This window comes from Carcharodon carcharias, chromosome 17, assembly GCF_017639515.1.
Source record: "Carcharodon carcharias isolate sCarCar2 chromosome 17, sCarCar2.pri, whole genome shotgun sequence".
Lineage (NCBI taxonomy): Eukaryota > Metazoa > Chordata > Chondrichthyes > Lamniformes > Lamnidae > Carcharodon > Carcharodon carcharias.
In genome coordinates this window covers 26045644-26066345 of record NC_054483.1, presented here as the reverse complement: position 1 = coordinate 26066345, position 20702 = coordinate 26045644, and the positions used below count along the sequence as shown (strand labels likewise).

The 20702-nt window shown below is 43.9% G+C and overlaps 1 protein-coding gene across 1 annotated transcript in view; it reads right to left on the bottom strand.

Annotated features, from left to right (window-relative positions):
- Positions 1-20702, bottom strand: part of LOC121290046 (phosphatidylethanolamine-binding protein 4) — a 511444-nt gene that overhangs the window by 411355 nt on the left and 79387 nt on the right. Inside the window, exons 2-3 of the mRNA XM_041210194.1 lie at positions 17209-17340; positions 12398-12530 (exon numbers count right to left, since the gene is read on the bottom strand). Coding sequence (XP_041066128.1) covers positions 12398-12530; positions 17209-17339 — 264 coding nt within the window. The 5' untranslated portion in view covers position 17340. The remainder of the gene's footprint in view (positions 1-12397; positions 12531-17208; positions 17341-20702) is intronic.

The following is a 20702-nucleotide window of genomic DNA, read 5'->3' as shown; positions in this document are numbered from 1 at the left end:
TCTTGATATCTGAGGATGGCAAGAGGATGGCACCACACCTCACCAAGAAGACATGGGCAGAGGTGGCAGCCCAAGTCAGCAGCCATATTGTTGTGTGGCACACAAATAGGTGCAGTGCTGCAAAATGCTCAATGATCTGCTACGCTCACAAGAGTGAGCAACGAGTTGACATGAATCTGTGTGGAGAAGTGTTAACGGCTGGCCTTTCCTCCCACTGTGGTGCTCAGGCGTATAAGAGTCTGAGTGACAACTGTCACTGACATCAGCGCTCTATTAAGATCCCCCGCTGACCCCTGGAAAGAGCTGGAGGCATACAAGTTGAAGGCCACTATCACCTTCAGAGCTACTGGCATAGGGTGGCCATACACATAGTTGGAGGTGATTTCAGGCCCAATCATCTGACATATTGAGGTCACAGTCTCCCTGGACAGATGGAGACTCCTTCAGCATCGCTGTCTGTAAACTCTGGCAGCAAGATAGTGGCATCTTCTGTGGCCCCTTCCACCTTGGACTCCCTGCTGGCCCTGCGCTACCTGTGCCTCTGCTTCTCCTCCCTTGGACGCTGCGATCGGACACCTGGCTTCCTCTCCTTTCTGCTGCTCTCTTCCTCCTCAGAAGAGGTGCCAATCGTGAAGTAGACAATCCCCTTTACCAAAGAATCAGAAAGCTATCTGCTGCCTGGAAGGGTGCATACGGTAAAAATCCTACAGGGGCCTTGGAGACAACATTGAGTCCAGAAACGAAGGCTAGCAATGCAAAGACTGAAGTTTAAAACAGAGACAAAGCTGTCAAGTTTCACTAAACAACCAGGAGCAAACTATCTCAACTCACCACGACTCTCAATGGCAATGCTCCAGGCCCTTTTTATCCCACCCTTGGATGACAATTTGTTAAAAACCTTTTGCCCATGCGATGAGTGGGATATCACAATGGGCAACATAAAATCTTAGACAATAGGCTTTTTAATGGCCTTAATTGGCTTTAATTGTTGGTGACTGTGGCTCCAACTTCTGCACGTGCCCACTGACCACAATATTGCAATCATGTGTGATGATGTTGGAATGCACACCCGACGTCATGTCGTGCAAATTTACATGCATTTGGGTCAGGCGCGCAACTGACCTGAGAATGTAAAATTCAGGCCAGCAATTTAATGAAATAACGAAGCCACACGATTGCACAGTTTAGACAGAAGAATTTTTAACGCACAAGTGTCAAACAAAGCAAACACTAAATATGACCTTCAATAACTACCTTATTCTAAAACCTAGAATTAATGAGTTAAACATGAATTAACAGACAAATTGCATTCGATTATAAACTACAAATTACATATCAAATAGCAGATACAATTAAGACATAGTTTTACAACTTCGCTTGACAGTCCACTCAGCATATGTTAACAATTTCAGTCACAGGGTTCTTCGAAATTCTGTCTTACTCGTGAAGAATTTCAACTCCTCTTCTTCTCAGATGTAGCCTGGCCCCCAAGCAAACAGCAGGGCACTACCAACCCGAGTTCCACAGTCTTCACCAAAAATGGCACGCTCCTGCAGAACCTCCTCAATTTTGCTTATGACATTGTGGATAGTGTAGCTCTACCAATATTATCTTTAAGTAACATAATCAACTATATCTTTGCTTATTCTTAGCTTCTGGATTGAGCATCTGTCTTCCTCAGCCTGTCTGTACCGCACCACTGGACGACTCATCTACAGAGCTCCGAGTGCTCTCTGTGCCCTTTTATATTTTCAGCGAGGTTCAGTCACCCCAGAAATTTTGGATTCTAATCTCAGTCTTTTAGAAACTGGGAGTATCCAATTTCTTTCTCAGTTTTCCTTTTTGATTTCCCTTTTCAATAAGGGTATGTCTCAAAAATGCAAGCTTTGAAACGACGGATCCTGTCACATCGTGCCACAATGACTCTAATGATACAGCAGAGAAGGAAGCCATTCAACCCACAGTGCCTGTTCTGCTCCTTTGAAAGGCCTATCCAAAGAGTCCCATTTTGTTGCCCTTTCCCCATAGCCCTGCAAATTTCTCCTTTTCTATTCAATTCCCTTTTGAAATTTGCTATTGGATCTGCTCTACCATCCTTTGAGGCAGTGCAGTTCAGACTATAACAATTCGCTGAGTGAAATTTTTCTCATCTCACCTCTGGTTCTTTCACCAGTCACCTCAAGTCAATGACATCTGGTGACCGACCCTTCTAGCACAAGAAGCAGTTATATCTTATTTTCTCCATTAAAAACATTCATGATTTGGAACACCTCTATTAAATTTAACCCTCATAACCTTCGCTGCTTGAAGGCGAACAACCCCAGATTTTCTGATATTCCATCAACTGATGTCCTGCATCCTTGGTAAATTCTTTCTGCACCTTCCCTATTCTTTCCAAATTGAGGTATTCAGAATTCAATCTAACACAGCAACTGGGGGCTAAGCTATAATTTATAAAGATTTCGCAGAACTTTCATGCCTCTGTTTGTAAAGCCAAGGATCCTGTAAGCTTTATTTTTGAAACACTGGCTCTGTTCCTGCACCCCCAGCACCGGTAAGATAGTATAGTTCCGATGCAACAAATTTGTACAGGCAGTTTCCATTATAAATGCAGCTGACTTAATGGAAATGGGAAAAACTGTCAACAGGAATTAAGATTTTATTAACAAGAATTATAGAGATAGAACACTTTCAAATAGCCAATAAATGGTTTGATATCTAGAAAGAAGTCAGGCGATCATTTGTGATCTGACAATTTAAAGAACTTGAGAAAGCTGGGGAAAGTATCCCTTAATTGAACATTATTTTGTGTAGTCGTGAAATTAAGTGATTGCAACAGTGTGAACAACAAAAATCAAATATATAGTATCGTCACTTGGTAAAAATGCATGCAGCTGACATTACTATGCTAGGTTTAAATTCCAGAGTCATCAATCACTGAAATACTCCTATCATATTTTAGGAGACAGGAATACAAAAAGTTGAGATGATCTTCATTCTTAAATTCCCTGTTGCTGTAGTATATTCAAAATTCCCAATAAATTTTAAATATTCATCCATCAGGATCCTTCTCATGGTGAAGTTTTTATTGGAGGATGCTGACATCAAGTCATATTGGCAACATATTTAACTTCCTGGATGACCCACAAAATGGCAATAAGTATGAATTTGATTTTAGCAAAAAATTCAAGCAGAAATAAATCTTCAACGTGATATGCAGAAGTCTGCAGCCTTAATTTTGACCTCTTGATAAAAAGTCCAAGTTCTGACTAATAATTACCATGAGCAGAATTTGACGGCTCTGTCGTGGCGGGGGTGGGGCCGTAAAATGCAGCGAGCCGTTCAAAACTCCATTGATTTCGGCAGGACCGTAAAATCCCACGGGTGTAAAATTCTGCCCTACATTTTTATTAGACACCTTCTTTTTGATTTAAGATTTCTGACTCAGTTTGCCACCTCATGAAGCCTCAGATTTCAGAGAGGCACCACCCTCCCATTTCTGAGAGTTTCAATTTCTAACTTGCACTTGAAGATGCACTGGCACGACTTGTACAAAAAATACAATTTTACCAAAATCTGAAAAAGTTCTGATGAAGATTCGAAGGAAGCAGTCAGTAGTTAAACTAAACTCAAGTGCTCTTTTTGAAATTGTAGGCAATGCTCTGGAGAGAATCAACAGTATGTTTTCATATAGTGTGAAAGCGTATATAGTAGGAAGAGTTTTTGAAAACTCAGTAAATGAAATATATATCGATTTGACCTAAAAAGTAATCTGTTTTACTGACTGCCACCAACACTAGCAATAAAGAAAAATCATGTAACACAGTTTTGCAGATAATATGACCATATATCACAGACACTTAGGAAAGCACTCGGGTGATCTATCATTTGACACTGCAACTGCTTAGGTGCAAAATTTTATAAATTTACTTCAACTGTAACTTATCCATATTCTTTCTCCAATGTTCTTTTTTTTGTTTAGCTGAGCAATATTCATAAATCAAGCAAAGAAACTGACCCCACATACAGCGGCTATAGGGTTGACCATCACACGAATGGTAGAATTCCATCTGCTAGACACTCTAAGCTGATTGCTTAAATGAGAACAATCTTGCCTTGAGCTCCAAAATCTACAAAAGCAGTTCAACAGCGCATTAGTGTCAGCTGGTGTGCACAAAACAACACTTAATCGGTTAATTCATCATACCCTTTTACAAGGGGAGGGGATGGAAACAGAGAAAGAGGGAGCCTCTGGTCTGTAGGGAGTGTACACAGTATTTGACACTTTAAGTACTGTACTAATATTTGCCTGCCATATAAACAAATTCATGAAAACTGAAAGACACTGTAGATTGTGGTAAGCCTTCAGAAACAATAAAAACTTAATAAATGACATCTTTATCCTGAATTCACAACTTTGGATTCTTTGTCTTAAAAGCCGTTGTTGCCTTTTGTAGGTGGATCCTGCAAAATGGTGAGTGAGAAGAACAAAACAAAGACAATGAGTAGATATGATGAGAAGTTTTGAGGTGAGGTGTGAAACTTTTATTTAGATGCTCTAGAAACAAGCAAGTGTTCAGCTGTAATGAAAGTACTACGCATAGAAAATTTATGGCAACAGGTGAAGTGACACCAGAAAAGAGATGCAGGCAGTGTGGGCAGTGTTTCAATGAGTGGCAGAGCTGCAGAGATTGCAAAAACTAATATTAATGAAAAGAAAATATGCTGGATAGTAAAGGACTGAAAAGAAACAGAAAAATTTAACAACAGTAGAGAGCTGTGAGGCAGAGAGGTGGAGGAAACAAAAACATTGATCAGAAACCAAACTGGACAAGCCATATATCTACTGTGACTACAAGCACAGGTCAGAGGCTCGGAATCCTGCAGCGACTAACTCACCTCCCGACTCCCCAAAGCCTGTCCACCATCTATCTGCAAGGCACAAGTCTGGCTGTGATGAAATACTCCCCATTTGCCTGGATGTGTGCAGCTCCAACAATGCTCAAGAAGCTTGACACCATCCAGGGCAAAGCAGCCCACTTGATTGGCACCCCATCCACAAACATTCACTCCCTCCACTACTGACACACAGTGGCAGCAGTCTGTACCATCTACAAGTAACTCGCCAAGTTTCCATCAACAGCATCTTTCAAAACTGTGACCTTTTCCACCTAGAAGGACAAGGCTGCAGACACATGAGAACACCACCACCTGCAAGCTCCCCTCCAAGCCACACACCATCCTGGCTTGGAACCAAATTGCTGTTCTTCCACTGTTGGTGGGTCAAAATCCTGGCACTCTCTCCCAACCAGAACTACAGGTGTCCAGATTAATTGGCTCATGTTTTTAAGCTGTCCACAAACAACGATTGGCAGACGTTGGTACTTAAATACTCAAAGGCAAGCCCTGCCCTATTGGAGGACCGGTGTGCAACTACTTAAAATCAACGGCTTGGCCTAAATAGCCAAGTGGTTATGGTACTGGGCTTGTAACCCTAAGATCAAGAGTTCAAATCTCACCATGGCAAACTATGAAACAATGTAACTTCATCTGAAGAAACAGATGGAAACGTGTTTGTACTCGAAAGAGTTATTTAACATCAACTGTCTAACCTCAAATAATCCTCACATTTTGTGCCTACTCTTTGTTTTTGTTCACGACTAGTGCAAGGAAACCATTAATCATGAGCATCCTTGTTGTTTAAATTTTAATCCCAATAAAGGTGACACCAATGATTGCCTTATAATGAATGCATCATAATGACTGCTTGAAAAGTTGACAGTGACTTGCATAACCCCATGTTCTTGATCACTGACTACGTGAACATTGATGGAATACAATCCCTTTCAAGCTTGGCCTAAATAGCCAAGTGGTTATGGTACTGGGTTTGTAACCCCAAGATCAAGAGTTCAAATCTCACAATGGCAAACTATGAAACAATGTAACATCATCAAGAGTTCAAATCTCACAATGGCAAACCATGAAACAATGTAACTTCATCTGAAACAGATGGAAACGGGTTTGTACTCGAAAGAGTTACAGCTGTCTCATGATTTCATTTTGGAGGCACGTCTCCGTCAGCCCGACGCGGACCCAGCCCTGCGGTCGGTGTACGATGAGAAGAAGGGCGCACTGCGGGAGAGGAGGGCTGTGGCCGCAGGGGTGACCAGGATCGGGGACGTGCTGGGTGGCGGAGGACTGGGCTGGATGCTCCCGCAGGAGTTGGCGCGACGCGCGTCCGTGAGTGTCCAGGTTGCAGCCGATGCCATCCAAGACCAGAGAACGGTCGTGCTCGGACCCGACGTTATTTTGGGTCTTGAGGTGGCCCAGGTGCACGGTGGTCTTCCGTCTGAACGTTCCCCTGTTCGGACGGAATTCCACATTGGCCCCAAGCCCCGAACCCTCCCTCGGGTGCTGGTGCCCCGCAATATGAGCCGCCTCGGTGACACGCCCTCCGTGCCTTTTGGCACGGCAAAGAGGGGCTTTTTGTACGGACCGCTGCTGCACACCTTCCATTTTCTCGCCCTTGTCCGTCGACCGGACACGCCCTGGCGTGCCTTGTTGCCGTCCGGCGGCGGAGGCCCCCGATGGGAGGCCCTCTACAGAGGTGTCCTCCCCCTTTCTATCGGGGACCTGGGTTGGAGGGTGTTGCATGCAGCAGTCCCTTATAATAAGAGGATGCATAGGTTCACGGACTCTCAGGACACGTACCCTTTTTGCGGTCTTGTGGAGTCCGTGGACCATGTATACATAGGGTGTTGTAGGCTGCACTCCCTTTTTAGTTATTTGAAAAACCTTTTATTGATGTTTTGTTTGCACTTCAGCCCCACGCTCCTGATCTATGGGCACCCGGTGCGGAAGGGGGTTGGGAAGGAGGAGGACCTCCTTGTGAACCTGCTCCTCGGCCTGGCCAAGTTGGCCATTAACAGGTCCAGGCAGCGGGCGATCGACGGGGGAGTCCCGCCCGATTGTTTGTCCCTCTTCCGTGGCTACGTTCGCTGCCGGATGTCCCTGGAGAGGGAGCACGCGGTATCTGCTGGCACTCTCGAGGCCTTCCGTGCTCGGTGGGCACCGCGGGGACTGGGGTGTTTTGTTGACCCCTTTAATCACATTTTGATTTAAAATTTGTAAGGTTCCTTTAAATTTTTGTCCTTGGTTTTACAGCTGACCTGAATTAGGGGCTGTGCCTGATTTATCCCAATTTTGTTGATTTGGTTTTCATTTAAAAGATTATCAAGAGTTCGCTTGGCCTAAATAGCCAAGTGGTTATGGTACTGGGCTTATAACCCCAAGATCAAGAGTTCAAATCTCACAATGGCAAACTATGAAACAATGTAACTTCATCTGAAACAGATGGAAACGGGTTTGTACTCGAAAGAGTTACAATCCCTTTCAGGCTTGGCCTAAATAGCCAAGTGGTTATGGTACTGGGGCTTGCAACCCCAAGATCAAGAGTTCAAATCTCACAATGGCAAACTATGAAACAATGTAACTTCATCTGAAACAGATGGAAACGTGTTTGTACTCGAAAGAGTTACAATCCCTTTCAGTTTATGTGGACCATTAGTCATGCTGAGGAGCCCACACTGCTTTCAAGAACTCCAGGATTTTGGGGAAGTCAGCATTATGATAAAATGGGACAGCCTTGTTAGTGTGCTGTCGCTGTTCAACGGGCAAGTTACTAAATAAGTTAGTCTCCCCTTGGAATACATCTGCCAACTGTAAATTGCCTTATATGGAAAATATTCCTGACTGTAACCCAAAACCAGGAAGAGGCATAAAATTTGAAGGCTATCTTTCACTGCTACTGCAATCCCTTTGGAGCAAGTTGTCCACAGTGTGTTTGCACACAACTCCAACTGCCTCCTAACTTCGAGTCTCCAATGTCAGCCATGACTCAGTTGGTCACACCCTTGCCTATGATTCAGAAGGTTGTGAATTCATGATCCACTCTAGAGACTTGAGCACAAAAATACTAATATTCCAGAGCAGGTCTGAGGGATTGCTGCGCCTTCAGAGGTGCACCAGAGGTTAAACCAAAGCTCGATCTGCTCTCTCTTCGGTACAAAAGATCCCATGCACTATTTAGAACAGCAGGCAGTTATTCCTGGTGTCCTGACTAATCTTTATCCCTCAATCAACATCAGAGAAACACATTATCTGGTCATCATCACATGGCTATTTTGGGGAACTTGATGTGCATAAATTAGCTGCCATGTTTCCAATGTTACAACTATGACTACATTTCTAATGTACATTGCTGGCTGGCTGGTAAACATTTTGGACAACTTGAGGTCATGAAAGACACTTTTTAAACTTCAAATATTATTTGTTATTTTTTCCAATTGCTCTTTTTTGCCAATATCACCAATAAGGTATACCTGGGCCTGTAGATATGGTTACTTGGATAATGAAAATACAGTCAGTCCATCTCTGGCATAATTGCATCTCTCCAACAACCCTTCTTTAGTCTTGTTCCTTCTTTATATAAACTCAAGAATGGAGCACCAAATCTAAATAGCCATAACTCTACAGTAAATTACAAAAGCATGAACGAAATAGACAACTTTTACAAAAAAAAATTCCTAGAAGGTAATTGTTGCTGGCCTACAATTCTGATTTAAAATGGACATAATTTGTGGAGCTTCCATGGATGGTGACATGGGACTTAGCCAACTTAGAATAAATATGCTGCTGGAATAAATATGCTGCCATCAGAACTGAACTCTTATGGCTAGCAGATCTGACAATGTTCTATTCCTGGCCTGCGTGGAGTTACCAGATGTCAGCCAAAGCAGCAGTGGGTCAAATCAGACTGGCATTAGTTTTTCTGTGCTAGAGAAGAAGGAAAAAAATCACTATCCTGAGTCCTGCTGGAAAGTGTGAATTTAAGGACATTTAGTGAGAATATCATTAGCCTTTGCTATTAAACCTCTCCACAACTGAACAGTCTACCAACATTAACTGTTCAACCTCACACAAAGAATAACCCTTTCTGCAACCTACTGGGAAACATATGGCCATTTTGGCTCCTTATGTAGATAGCACATTCCCACAAGGAAAAATACATCTGTTGCCCACACGTGTTTGTTTCTCCTTCAGCTAACTTATCTCTATGTATAGCACTCTTCCCTCTACCAAATTTACCTGCTCTGTGGAGAAAAGTTCAAGAAAACTCAGATTAAAATAAAATGAAAAATAAATAGAAAAATATTTATTGTGTTATTTCCCATCATCATGTAACTGCATTAACCACAACTTAGACTATTCTATCATCAATAACATACGAGAACCCCAACTGGCACTTGGGTTATGTGCACTCATAAAACATAAATAAGTTGGAAGCTTTACAAAGTTTCAGCATTAGCACCTGATGAAACAATTTAGACACTTAAACCAAACATTGACCACAAAAAAGTGCTTCGCCCCAACACCTGATGAAGTGAAAAAAAAATGAAACATAGCTGAAATGGTTACTATGCAATTTTCACACAAACAAAAACGCCCATCTAAAGAATTTAATATATTGACTGGCAAAAAGGGCTTTACATTTTTGGGCAGAGTGTCCGCTTTGAGCACAATCTGGAAATTGCACCAATGATGTGCTCAAAATTTCACAATAATGTTACAGTTAAGTTTCTCTAGAATTTATTTACATTAGCACAACATGAAATCTTCCATGAACTTGCATAAGCAAGAACAATGTTTTTTTTCTCTCTTTTCATGAAAATGTATTCATTGACGTATCTAAGAATCGTAGCCTGGTGCACCTTTTTTGATACAACTGAAAATGGACACATACACTGTTTTATGCTGAATGATGTTCTGTATTTTGGTAATTTAACTGTCCCAGAATTGTTACATCCAGGCATATGTTTATGTCCATGTACCTAATGCAGTTACCCCAAATTGAAAAGCTGTAAACTGGAGCAAATCATATTCAAGAACTCTAATCCAGAAAAGCTACCTGTAAGCGTTTTAAATTCACCATTTTCTCTCGAATATCTATGTAGTAGAGTTCCTCTCTTCACAAAACATGGTCTGCCTTTCCCCACAATAGGATTTCCAAACCACACTGGAATATTGGAGAAAGCTACCAGAATAATAAAATATGATGTGATTATTTCAAACACAAAAAAAGCTTTTTAATGTGAACATTCTTCTGAAATCTTTTGCCCTCTTTATACAAAGTTACAACTGTGGCCTGACTCATTTCTGATCGTGTGTGGCTTTGTGTTAGCTGACATCCTTTGGTATTTTTCTCAAAGGCCCACAACTGGAAATATGTTTATTTTGGTTGGCCATCAAAACGTTATTATGCAACTATTAAGAAACAGAATGAAGTTGCAAGTAAAATGATTGTTACGTGTTACAATTGATTTTGTCAGCCATACGGTGACACTCCACCCAGACCTAGCTTCATCAAGGTATACCTTCACATATCAGTTTCATTGTCTTATTGAAGAACACATGAAGCATACAGAGAACAATGCAGACTAGCAAAATGATTCAGTAAAATAACAACCAGCTATCTGTGATTCCACATGCACTATGTTAAACACTGGACTTTTAGAAGCATTCAATAAATACAAAATGCTGCATAAGGAGTTAAATAAATCCCATAAAATAGTCATTTAAAAAAGCCAGAGCACAACTGCAGGGGTCCAAAAACAATTTCATTTGGAGCTTCAATCTAAAATGTGTTTGTTGTTAAGAGGGTAATGGTTTCTTGCAAATGATTAAAACACATTATTCTATTTACTATATTCAGATGATGTTATAAGCTTTCAGCGGAGTCAAGCTTAAACAGTAATTTGAATCCAGAGTTTAAATTGAAGTTTCTAAAAATCACTACCTGATCCATTATTCAAAAAACAAGCCAATGTCATACGACAATTTTTTTTTCCATGCAGCTGACACTAAGGTGCTCCATGTCTTCTATGCTTAATTGCATTCATACAGAATTGTTACATTCTTCATACAGGTTTATTGAATAATAACCTGCAGGTGATTAGTGAAGAAAATCTAAGCACAACAGATAGAAAAGAGTGAGTTACAAAAAAAATCGTGTCACTGCATTCAGAAGAACACCGAGTCAAACTCAATTCTTCTATTGCCCTCTACTGTTGTATTGTTTCTCCTGTAATCTTTCCCTCCTGTCCATTGGTTGTATTGTTTTAAAAAGAACTTGGGGAAGTAAATAGGCTCCCGCAGCTGTTAATTCTAAACTGCAGTGCTCATATCACTCCAGGATTAATGGAATATAAATTTCAGTTGATTATTGTTAATATTCAAGTATACAAATAACAAAAACGTGTCCATGAGCTTGTCCACTTTTTTCGAACTGATTGGCGCTGATAACTGATAATATATGAAATATTATGTGGTTAGCAAGGGCCAATCAGACGAACAGTGCTTTACATGGATTACAACGACAGGAAAAGGATCCGCTTTATTGTCAAGTTCAGAAGTGCATTCATATCCTTGAAAATCCTTATACATGAATATAAAAAGCAGTGCTTCATTTGCAGAGCGTGAACTCTTCATTGCCTCTGCATCTCCAAGGCTGCTTCAATACCTGCATGAAACCTCCATCCAAGATCAGGTTTTAAAGCTTTCTCCTAACACTGGCTATATCCCAACTCCTTTGGCATCCACAGCCCTCGTCCTGGAACCCAGCTCTTCTTCAGTCCCATAATCTAGCATGTTCTTAACTCCCTCAGATGAGTTCCATACCCCATCCCAGCAATATATCAAGCAATAAAGATCTCCCAACATGTGCAGCCTCTGGCTTGGTCTGCTTCTCCGGTCAAGCCCGAAGCATGGCTTCAGCGTCTATTCAGCCCAAAATCTTTGGCCCAGAGGTGAAACACCAACTTGGGTGAACACTAGAAAGCACAGTTATGGGGAGGACAGGCAGAAAATCCAACCTTAAAACATGGCAGTAGCTCTTAAATGAATCTTTTAGTTACAAATTTTAATTAATTTAATAAAGTATGATTTAAATTTTGTCTGTAATGCAAGTAATGAATTACTCTGTAAAAGAAAACAAGACAGTTTATCTAATTATAGACAGTCCTGCACACTTGGAAGACAATTGCACCACTCTGTGGTATAATAAAGACAAGGCTCACTGTAAATTAGAATCCACTTTTGTGAACTGAAATGCTTCCTATTCTGAAGGGTTATTTTAATCCAAGTATAGCCAATTAAAGTTCGTTTTTTCAAACTTCACTTTCCATATTCTACTTTTCCTTTCTCATCTCAAAAAATATTACTTGGCATCGAACTAAGTGGCTGACAGAATTGCCCTCAAAAACACGAGTTCACCAGTAGTTAAGCTAAAATCTTACACATAAGCAAAACTTCTAATGCTGCTTTTATGGTTATCATGTACCTGCTTAGCTTGAACAAATTTAACACGTGGTTCTCCCCATTCTTCGCTCAGCAGTCTTCGGAACTGGCGACATCTTGGGATGACAGCGCAGGCTGCATTTCCCAAACCTGGATAAATCACAAGGAGCTCACCTCTGAAAATAACGAGAACCTGTGGATGAGTGTCATTACCAACAGAATAGAAGCTGCAAAATTGTGGAATTCCCTGAAACTTTTAATCAGGTAAACAAAAAAATGCAATCGAACTTTAATCAGCTATACTGTCACAGCAGGGATCCCCCAATAGCTTAATGATCAAACGCACATAGAGGACTCCACATTTGATCTTTGGTCTTATAACTTAGCTATAGCTAGTTATAACCAGGTAACACTGGAAATAGCACAAATTGCCCATGGCATTTGGCAAGTGAAGGTCCAAAACTTCCAGCCAAGGTTTCCAATTAAGCAACAAGTTTTCTAATGTTGCCACTCACATTACCCTAAGTGCTCTAATACTTACCCTCTCAGCTCTCACATGCAGAATGGCTGCCAGGATAAGGTACGTCTGGGCCATCAGTACCTATGGAACAATGATACCTTAAAAATAGAATTACCATGCAGGATCAGCCTGACTCTGGGTTCTGGTTCAAAGCTCACACCAATACTTGAGCAGAAAATTTATGCAAACATTGTACTGTAATACCTCGATAAACATGAGGACATCCAAAATTCTGCTTGCTGCCTGTGTCTTAAGTAGCACACTCCCAATCATCCATTACTCCTGTGCTTGCTGACTTACACAGGTCTCTGGTTTGCCAACACTTCAATTTCAAAATTCTCACACTTGCTTTCAAATCACTCCAATGCCTCACTGCCCCTATTTCTGTAACCTCTTCCAGCCCCACAACCCTCCGAGATTTCTGCAATCCTCTAATTCTGGCCACTTGAGCATCAACTGAAGTACTTGAGCCGCCACAACCCGAAGCTTTGGAATTCCCTCCCTAAACCTCCTCCTCTTCCCTCCTTCAACATGTTCCTTGACATCTACCTCTTTGGACAAGTGTTTGGTCAATTGGCCTAGTATACCCTTATCTTACTCAGTGTCAACGTTTGCCTTATAACACTCCTGTGAAATACCTTGGGATGCTTAACCACGTTAAAAGGCACAAGATAAATATAAGATGATGTTCTTGAGAAAATGTTGCATTGCCATGAGTCCATTGGGCTTCTGGAAGATTAATCTAAGAACCCATAATTATTTATGTGGAAGTTAAAGATCCCATTGCACTGCTCGCACAAGAAAAGGGCTCTTTCTTGGACTCGAACGCAAGTTCTGTCGAAGGGTCATGAGGACTCGAAACGTCAACTCTTTTCTTCTCCGCCGATGCTGCCAGACCTGCTGAGTTTTTCCAGGTAATTCTGTTTTTGTTTTGGATTTCCAGCATCCGCAGTTTTTTTGTTTTTAGCTCTTCTAGTCTGTTGGCCAACATTCCACCCTTAGACAATACCACCAAATAATAAATCACCAGTCATTCATTTTCATTGTGGTTTGTGAATTGTGCTGACTGGCATGTTAAAAGGAAAGAGATACAGTAAAGGTACTTAACATATTATGCTATTTTTTACACAAAAAGTCATTGCAGAACAATGATAAAATGAGTTATTGTAGCTTGAAATCCTCAAGAATAATTGTGCAAAATGATCACAATACACAAAAACGGATGGTGGGATGAGAATGTAGAACGAATGCTATGATAAAATTCTTACTGCCATTTGTAGCCAAAAACGGAGAGATTTATAATTCAACAGGGATTAAGGGAACCCAAGCTAAGAGCCAAGAGTAAATGAAAATTCTAAAGTTGAATGACCTTTCCTGATTGTTCCATTATTGTTTTCTTCATAGATAATCAGAGCAGGAGCCAAAAGTAAATGTTCATGTTTTACTCACAGTACAACTATAAAAGCAATCAACCATGAAACATAATGAATTGTCAGCTTTGAAAAACTTGTACTGCAAGCAAAAAGGTGCATTTGTAAATGAAGAAATACAAAGCACATCTGTACCACCCTGTGGCACAAATTAGCTACTACAGGAACTTGATCTCATACAAAGACAAAATGATGAATGGAATGGTTTGCATTCAAGTAAACAGCATCTTCCAACTAAACAGGCAAGGAAGGGCCAGGTTCACAATTTTAAGATCAGGTTTGCAGTGGCATGTATGTATTGGGTAGAGTTTTACATTCCCGAGTGGCAGACGTGCAGAGGGTCAAATGTCAGTTGAACATCTGGAACAGAGTGTCTGCTTGTGCAGTGGATGCCGATTCGTTGAATTCCTACAAGTGACAGCTGGACCTGTTTGTGGCTCGGGTGTCACTTTGTAAGACAGACACGTATAGCATTGTCCAGGGACAGGGTGAGCTCCTGGGTGAGATTTTGATCATCTAAGGACAGATGAGACGGTACAGACCGAAGACAGATGGTATGGTGAGAAGGACATGCTACACTCTGGGCCAGCCACCGCATCTCCTGATGCCTCAGACTCGGTTACAGTCTGCAGAAGCTCAGACTGTGTGGAGAGAGTCAGGCCCAAGATTTGGGAGTAGGAGCACAGGGACAGGAAGCTGCCAGCTGCTGATCAGATGAGTAACTTGGGACTGGGGAGAAAGGGAGCAGGACACCCAGCTCCATCGGCAGCTCATCCCCCTTATCCTCCCAACTTCATTGGTGTCGCAGGATAGGGGCTCAGCCCCTGCAGAGTGAGGGAGAGGCCCAGGTTCCAAGCCTCTGACTGGGAGTTGTCCAGTTACTTTTTATCTGTGTGTGGTCTGTGGCTGATTTGGTCCATGTGTGAGTGACCCTTGATAAGAAAAAGGTCCCCTTTACAGGAAAGAAATGGAAAAGGTGCAACACAGGTTCACTAAGATGTTAACTGGGAGGGGGGAGGAGTTGCAGTTGTGAAAAGAGATCCAAGAACTGCGGAACATTTCACCAGAGTTCAGATGAATAAAGAAAAACCAAACCCAGGTCTTTAAGGATTATTAAAAGTTATGGTAAGGTCAATTATGGCAGATTTGCTTTCATTAGCCAGGAGACAGCAACAGGAGAGCACAAATTTAAGACAGGCACCAAAAAAAGGAATTGGATAATTGCTTCCAAAACAGAAATATTCAAGCGTGACAGAAGATAGTAGGAGACTTTAGATTTGAAGGCTTATATGGAGAACACCACCAAAGTTGACTTGATGGGCCTATTGGCCTGTTTTTGAGCTGGAATTTTGTATCTTTCTTTTGGCTTATCTTCCCAAAAGTAATACGCACCAGGCTTGTTGCTGGTGCTTAGGATGACTCAGCATTTATGAAGAAAGTCTGCTGCCTAACATCTAAACAAACGATAAGTATTTTTCAAGACTTCTACAATTTCACAACAGATTAGAACTATCAATGCAAGGAGAAATGTGACACAACATCCAAAATCTTAGTGGCTCATCTCCACATTGTTAAGGGTCACTCTCCCGTAGACTAGCTGAAAATGAAAACCACAAATTATAGATCCCATGCACTATATTTCGAAATATCACTTATCCATAGCAATAAGTTTTTAGCAAGCTTTAGAAACAGTAATCTGTAACAACATAAAATAAATAAATCCTCAGTTTTTGTTGTATGAAAAAGCAATGATTTTGTGTGTGTTGCAATTCAGTATAATATCTCTGCACCACTGTGTGTGTGCACACGTCTATAAGATACAACATTCCATTCAAGCAGAGATCAATATGTCTCACGCAAGATGTCTTCAGTCACTTCTTTACCTCACTCTCCTGTAAATCCATTGACCATTTTTAAAGCAATACCTCATCTATCATCACTTTGCTTTTTTCATTACTCTTTTGTTTGTTTAAGTGAAGTACGTAACATAGAACCAGCAGTTAGCTTGTTCTGTACCACTGTCTCTCAATTCGAATGGAGAATAGGTATGCCAGCTCCTGCTAAGTGGTGGCCAGGGCTCTGCCAGATGCTGAGTGTGCCACAACCATTCTGTGCCATGGGATGGTAAAAGGGAACAGAAAGAAGTCGGCATGAAAGTCACCCAAATACTACTATTTACCTAATAATGGTGAGTTTAGAATACATCAGACTTCATGCAAGGCCATAAGCCTACCTCTTCAACCTTAGTCAAATCAAAGAAGGGGAGAAAAGTAACTTGTCAAAATTGAAGAGGGTGTTCATTTATGTAAACAGATGAAATTTATATTCCCCATAACTCCACCCTATCCATATTCTCCTGCAATTATCATCTCTGAAATACCATGTCATTCCAACTTGCAATATTTATGATTCATCATGCAATAAATGCTTCCACCATTCAACTGACCAGGATTTGACTATGGGTGATGTCTGACACTGATTCCTCATTTGGTTTATTTCCTGATTGCCCTTCTGATTGTTCATTGAAATATATTTAATTTCAGCAAAAATAAAAGCTGGGGGAAGAAAGACAAATCACCACAGTGGATACATGAACAAATGAAAATTTGATTAAAAGAAACAACAACAAAATGAAACAATTGGGTTAATTGCGAAGAACCTACACTGCAAAGTAATAACACTTCACAAGCTCTTCAGCGAAGTCTATATCTATATCAAAAATCTGCCTCTCAATCAAAAAGTCACCAGTGTAACATGATTATAAGCTGTGCGAGTACTGTTTTCAATCAATTGCTTCTCCCAGTATTGCGATTTACAGATGTCCAGAAGATGAGTGTAAACTCATTTCAGCAGCCAATTACATCATAAAACCTGTTACTCTATCTTGGTTTCACTCTTACTTGCCTGCAAACACTGCTGTCACTAATTTTTTCAATAATACACATAGATTCTTCTTCATTCATCGAACAATCTACTTTCTGATGAGAGAGAACGTCCAGTCCAATCAGAAGAACAAGAGTCTCAGGCCACTTCATGCTGAAAAATAAAACATTACATTCACTCCCTAAGTGCTTGTGAAACACAATGAAATGAAGAAACTTCAAAACTAAAACAGGCTTGTCCAACCTTTTTATGCCAGGGGCCACATTTCAAACTTTTTCTCACTCAGGGAACCGATGAACAGATTTCAGAAAGATAAGGTTTGGCAATGACATTAAACATGAATTTCAATAAAATGTTGAGATATGAAGCAAAGAAACAACTTGCTGAGCAAAAATAAAGCAATGTCAGTGCAATAAATCGATAATTTAAAAAAAGATGAGTAATTAATAAAGGATGACAATTCGTGCGTGAGGTCAGATTGTGTGTCCGTCACACTCCCAGTCTCAGGGTGCTCATTCATTCACTTTCACCCGCTGTATGTGGGTGGGTGTGTTGATGTGTAGGGTGAGGGTGAGTGCAAGCCTTGAGACTGGGAGTAAGCCAGACAGACACACACACACACACAGTGTCTCGCACTATCCTGCTGCCGCCAGCTGCTTCCCTCGTGCGCACTCTCTCTCTCTCTCCCCCCCCAACCCACACACACACTCTCCCTCCACCCACCTCGAGCGCACTCTCTGTCCTCACCTCGCACACATTCTATCTCTCTCTCCTCACTCAGGCACACTCTCCCATCCTCCTCATGCACACTCACTCTCCCTCCTTGCAAACACTCTCTCTCCCCACTCGCGCACACTCTCTCCCCCTCAAGCACACACTCTCTTTCCTACCCTCGCAAGCACTCTCTCTCCTCCACTCGTGCGCACTCTCTCCCATCTCTCCATCGCAAGCACTCTCACTCTCCCCCTCAAGCGTCCTCTCTCTCTTTCTCTCCCCCTCGCGGGCACTCTCTCTCTCACTCCACTCGCATGCACTCTCTCTCTTCCCACTCACGCGCACTCTCCCTCTCCCCAGTTGCGCGCGCACTCTATCTCTCCCCCCTCTCGCGTGCCCGCTCTCCCTCCCCTCCTTGCATGAACTCTCTCTCCTGCCTTGCAAGCATTCTCTCTCGCCCCCATCGGGCTGCCCTCTCTCTCCCCACTTTGCACGCACACTCCCTCTCCCCACTTGCACACATTGTCTCCCCTTTTGTGCGCCCTCTCTCTCCCCTCTTCTTTCTCTCCCTCACGTGCACACTCTCTCCCTGAGCTTGCACATACTCCTCACTCCCTCTCTCCCCCATCGCGCGCACTCGCTCTCTCCCTCACGTGTGCTCTGTCACCTCCCACTTGCACACACTCAGTCCCCTCCCACTCATGCGTGCTCCGTCTCCTCCATCTCACGCGCGATCCGTCTCCTGCACTTCGCGCGCATTGTCTCTCCTCCCCACCCTTACAAGTGCACACTGTCTCACTCTCTCGCCCCACCTTGCGCGCACTCAATCTCTCTACCCCTCGCGCACACCCTATCTCCCCACTCGTGCACACACTCTCTCTTGCTCTCCCCTTTGCGCGCACTCTCTCCCCCTCCCCGATCTCATGCACGCACACGTGCGCTCTCTCTCCCTCCCCAATCTCGTGCGCGCTCCCTCTCCCTCCCAGATTTCGTGTGCGCTCTCTCTCTCTCCCCCCTTGCATGCACTCCCTCTCTCTCTGCCCCACAAGCAGACTCTCGCTCTCCCCACTCACACACACTCTATCTCGCCCCACCTCACGCACACTCTCCCCCCCCTTGCGTGCACTCTCCCGACTCGCACGCACTCTCTCCCTCTCTCCACCCATGTGCAAGTGCCCGCTCTCTCCTTCACTCACCCCTTGAGCAGGCGCTCTCTCTCCCTCTCTCCTCCCTCATACACACTTGTTCTCTCTCTCTCTGTCCCCCCTTGCGCGCACGCTCTTTCTGTCCCCCGATTGCACGGGCTCTCACTCCCCACAATTGCGCACATGCTCTCTCTCCCCACTCTCGTGCACTCTCTCTCCCCCCTCACATGCTCTATCTCATCTCCCCTCCTGCACATTCTCTCTCCCCCAACTTCATGCGCACCCTCTCCCTCTGTCCATCAATTGTGCACACTTCTCTCTCTCTCCCACCTTGCATGCACGCTCTCCCTCTACCCATCTCGCACATGCTGTCACCACCGCCGCCCACACTCCGTCACCTCCCCTCCCCATGCCCGCTCCGTCGCCTCCCCTCGCCACCGCACGCGAGCTCCGTCGCCTCCCCTCCCTGCTGCACGCGCACACTCTCCCCGCTTATGCGCATGCTCTCGCTCTCCCACTACTTGCGCATGCACTGTCTCTATCTGTCCCCACTCGTGTGCGCACCCTCCCTCTCTCCCCACTCGCACATGCGCACTCTCCCACCTCACGCTCTCTCTCTCTCTCTCCCGCCTCATGTGTGCTTTCTCCCTCTCACCCACCTTGCCCACGCTCTCGCCCTCATCACATGCGCTATCTCCCTCTCGCCCACCTCGCACGCACTTTCTCCCTCTCTCCCACCTCGCACGCACTCTCTCCCTCTCTCCCCACTTGCGCGTGCTCTCTCCCTCTCTCCCAGCTGGCTCGCGCACTCTCTCCCTCTCTCCCACCTCACACGTGCACTCTCTCCCTCTCTCCCACCTCACACATGAGGACTCTCTCTCACCCTCTCTCTCACCTCACGCACACGTACTCTCCCTCTGTCCCACATCTCACTCGCTCTCTCCCTCTCTCCCACCTTGGATGCGCTCTCTCCCCCTTCATACGCACACATGCTCTCTCTCTCCCCCAACTCATGCAAATGCTGTCTCATCTCGGCCCCCCTCGGGCGCTCTCTTCTGCTCTCCTGCCTCGTACGCGCACACTCTCTCCACCTCTCCAACTGCGCATGCTCTCCCTCTCTCACAAGTCGCGCGTGCACTCTCCCTCTCTGCCACCTCGCGCGCTCTCTCTCCCACCTCGCATGCGCGCTACCTCTCCCTCTCTCCCACTTTGCATGTGCGCTCACTCCCTCTACCCCCTCGCACGCGCTCTGTCACCTCCCCTCGCCATCACTTCCCCATCGCGCGCGCCCTCTCCCATCCCTGTCGCGTGCGCACTCACTCTCCCTTCTCGCGTGCACACTCTCTTCCCTCCCCATCGCACACGCGCACTTCCTCTCTCCCCACTCAAGCAAACGCGCCCTCTCTCCCACCATTCATGTGCGCGTGTCTCTCTCCCCACTCGCATGTGCACTCTCTCTCTCTCTCCCCCAACTCACACACGTGCTCTCTCTCTCTCTCCCTACTCGCACGCGTGCTCTCCCCACTCATGCGCGTGCGATCTCTTTCTCCAAACACGCACGCGCGCATGTTCTCACCTCCTCCCCACTAGTGCGTGTACTCTCTCTCCCTCCACAAACACACGCGCGCTCTCTCTCTCTCCCCACTCGCGCGCACT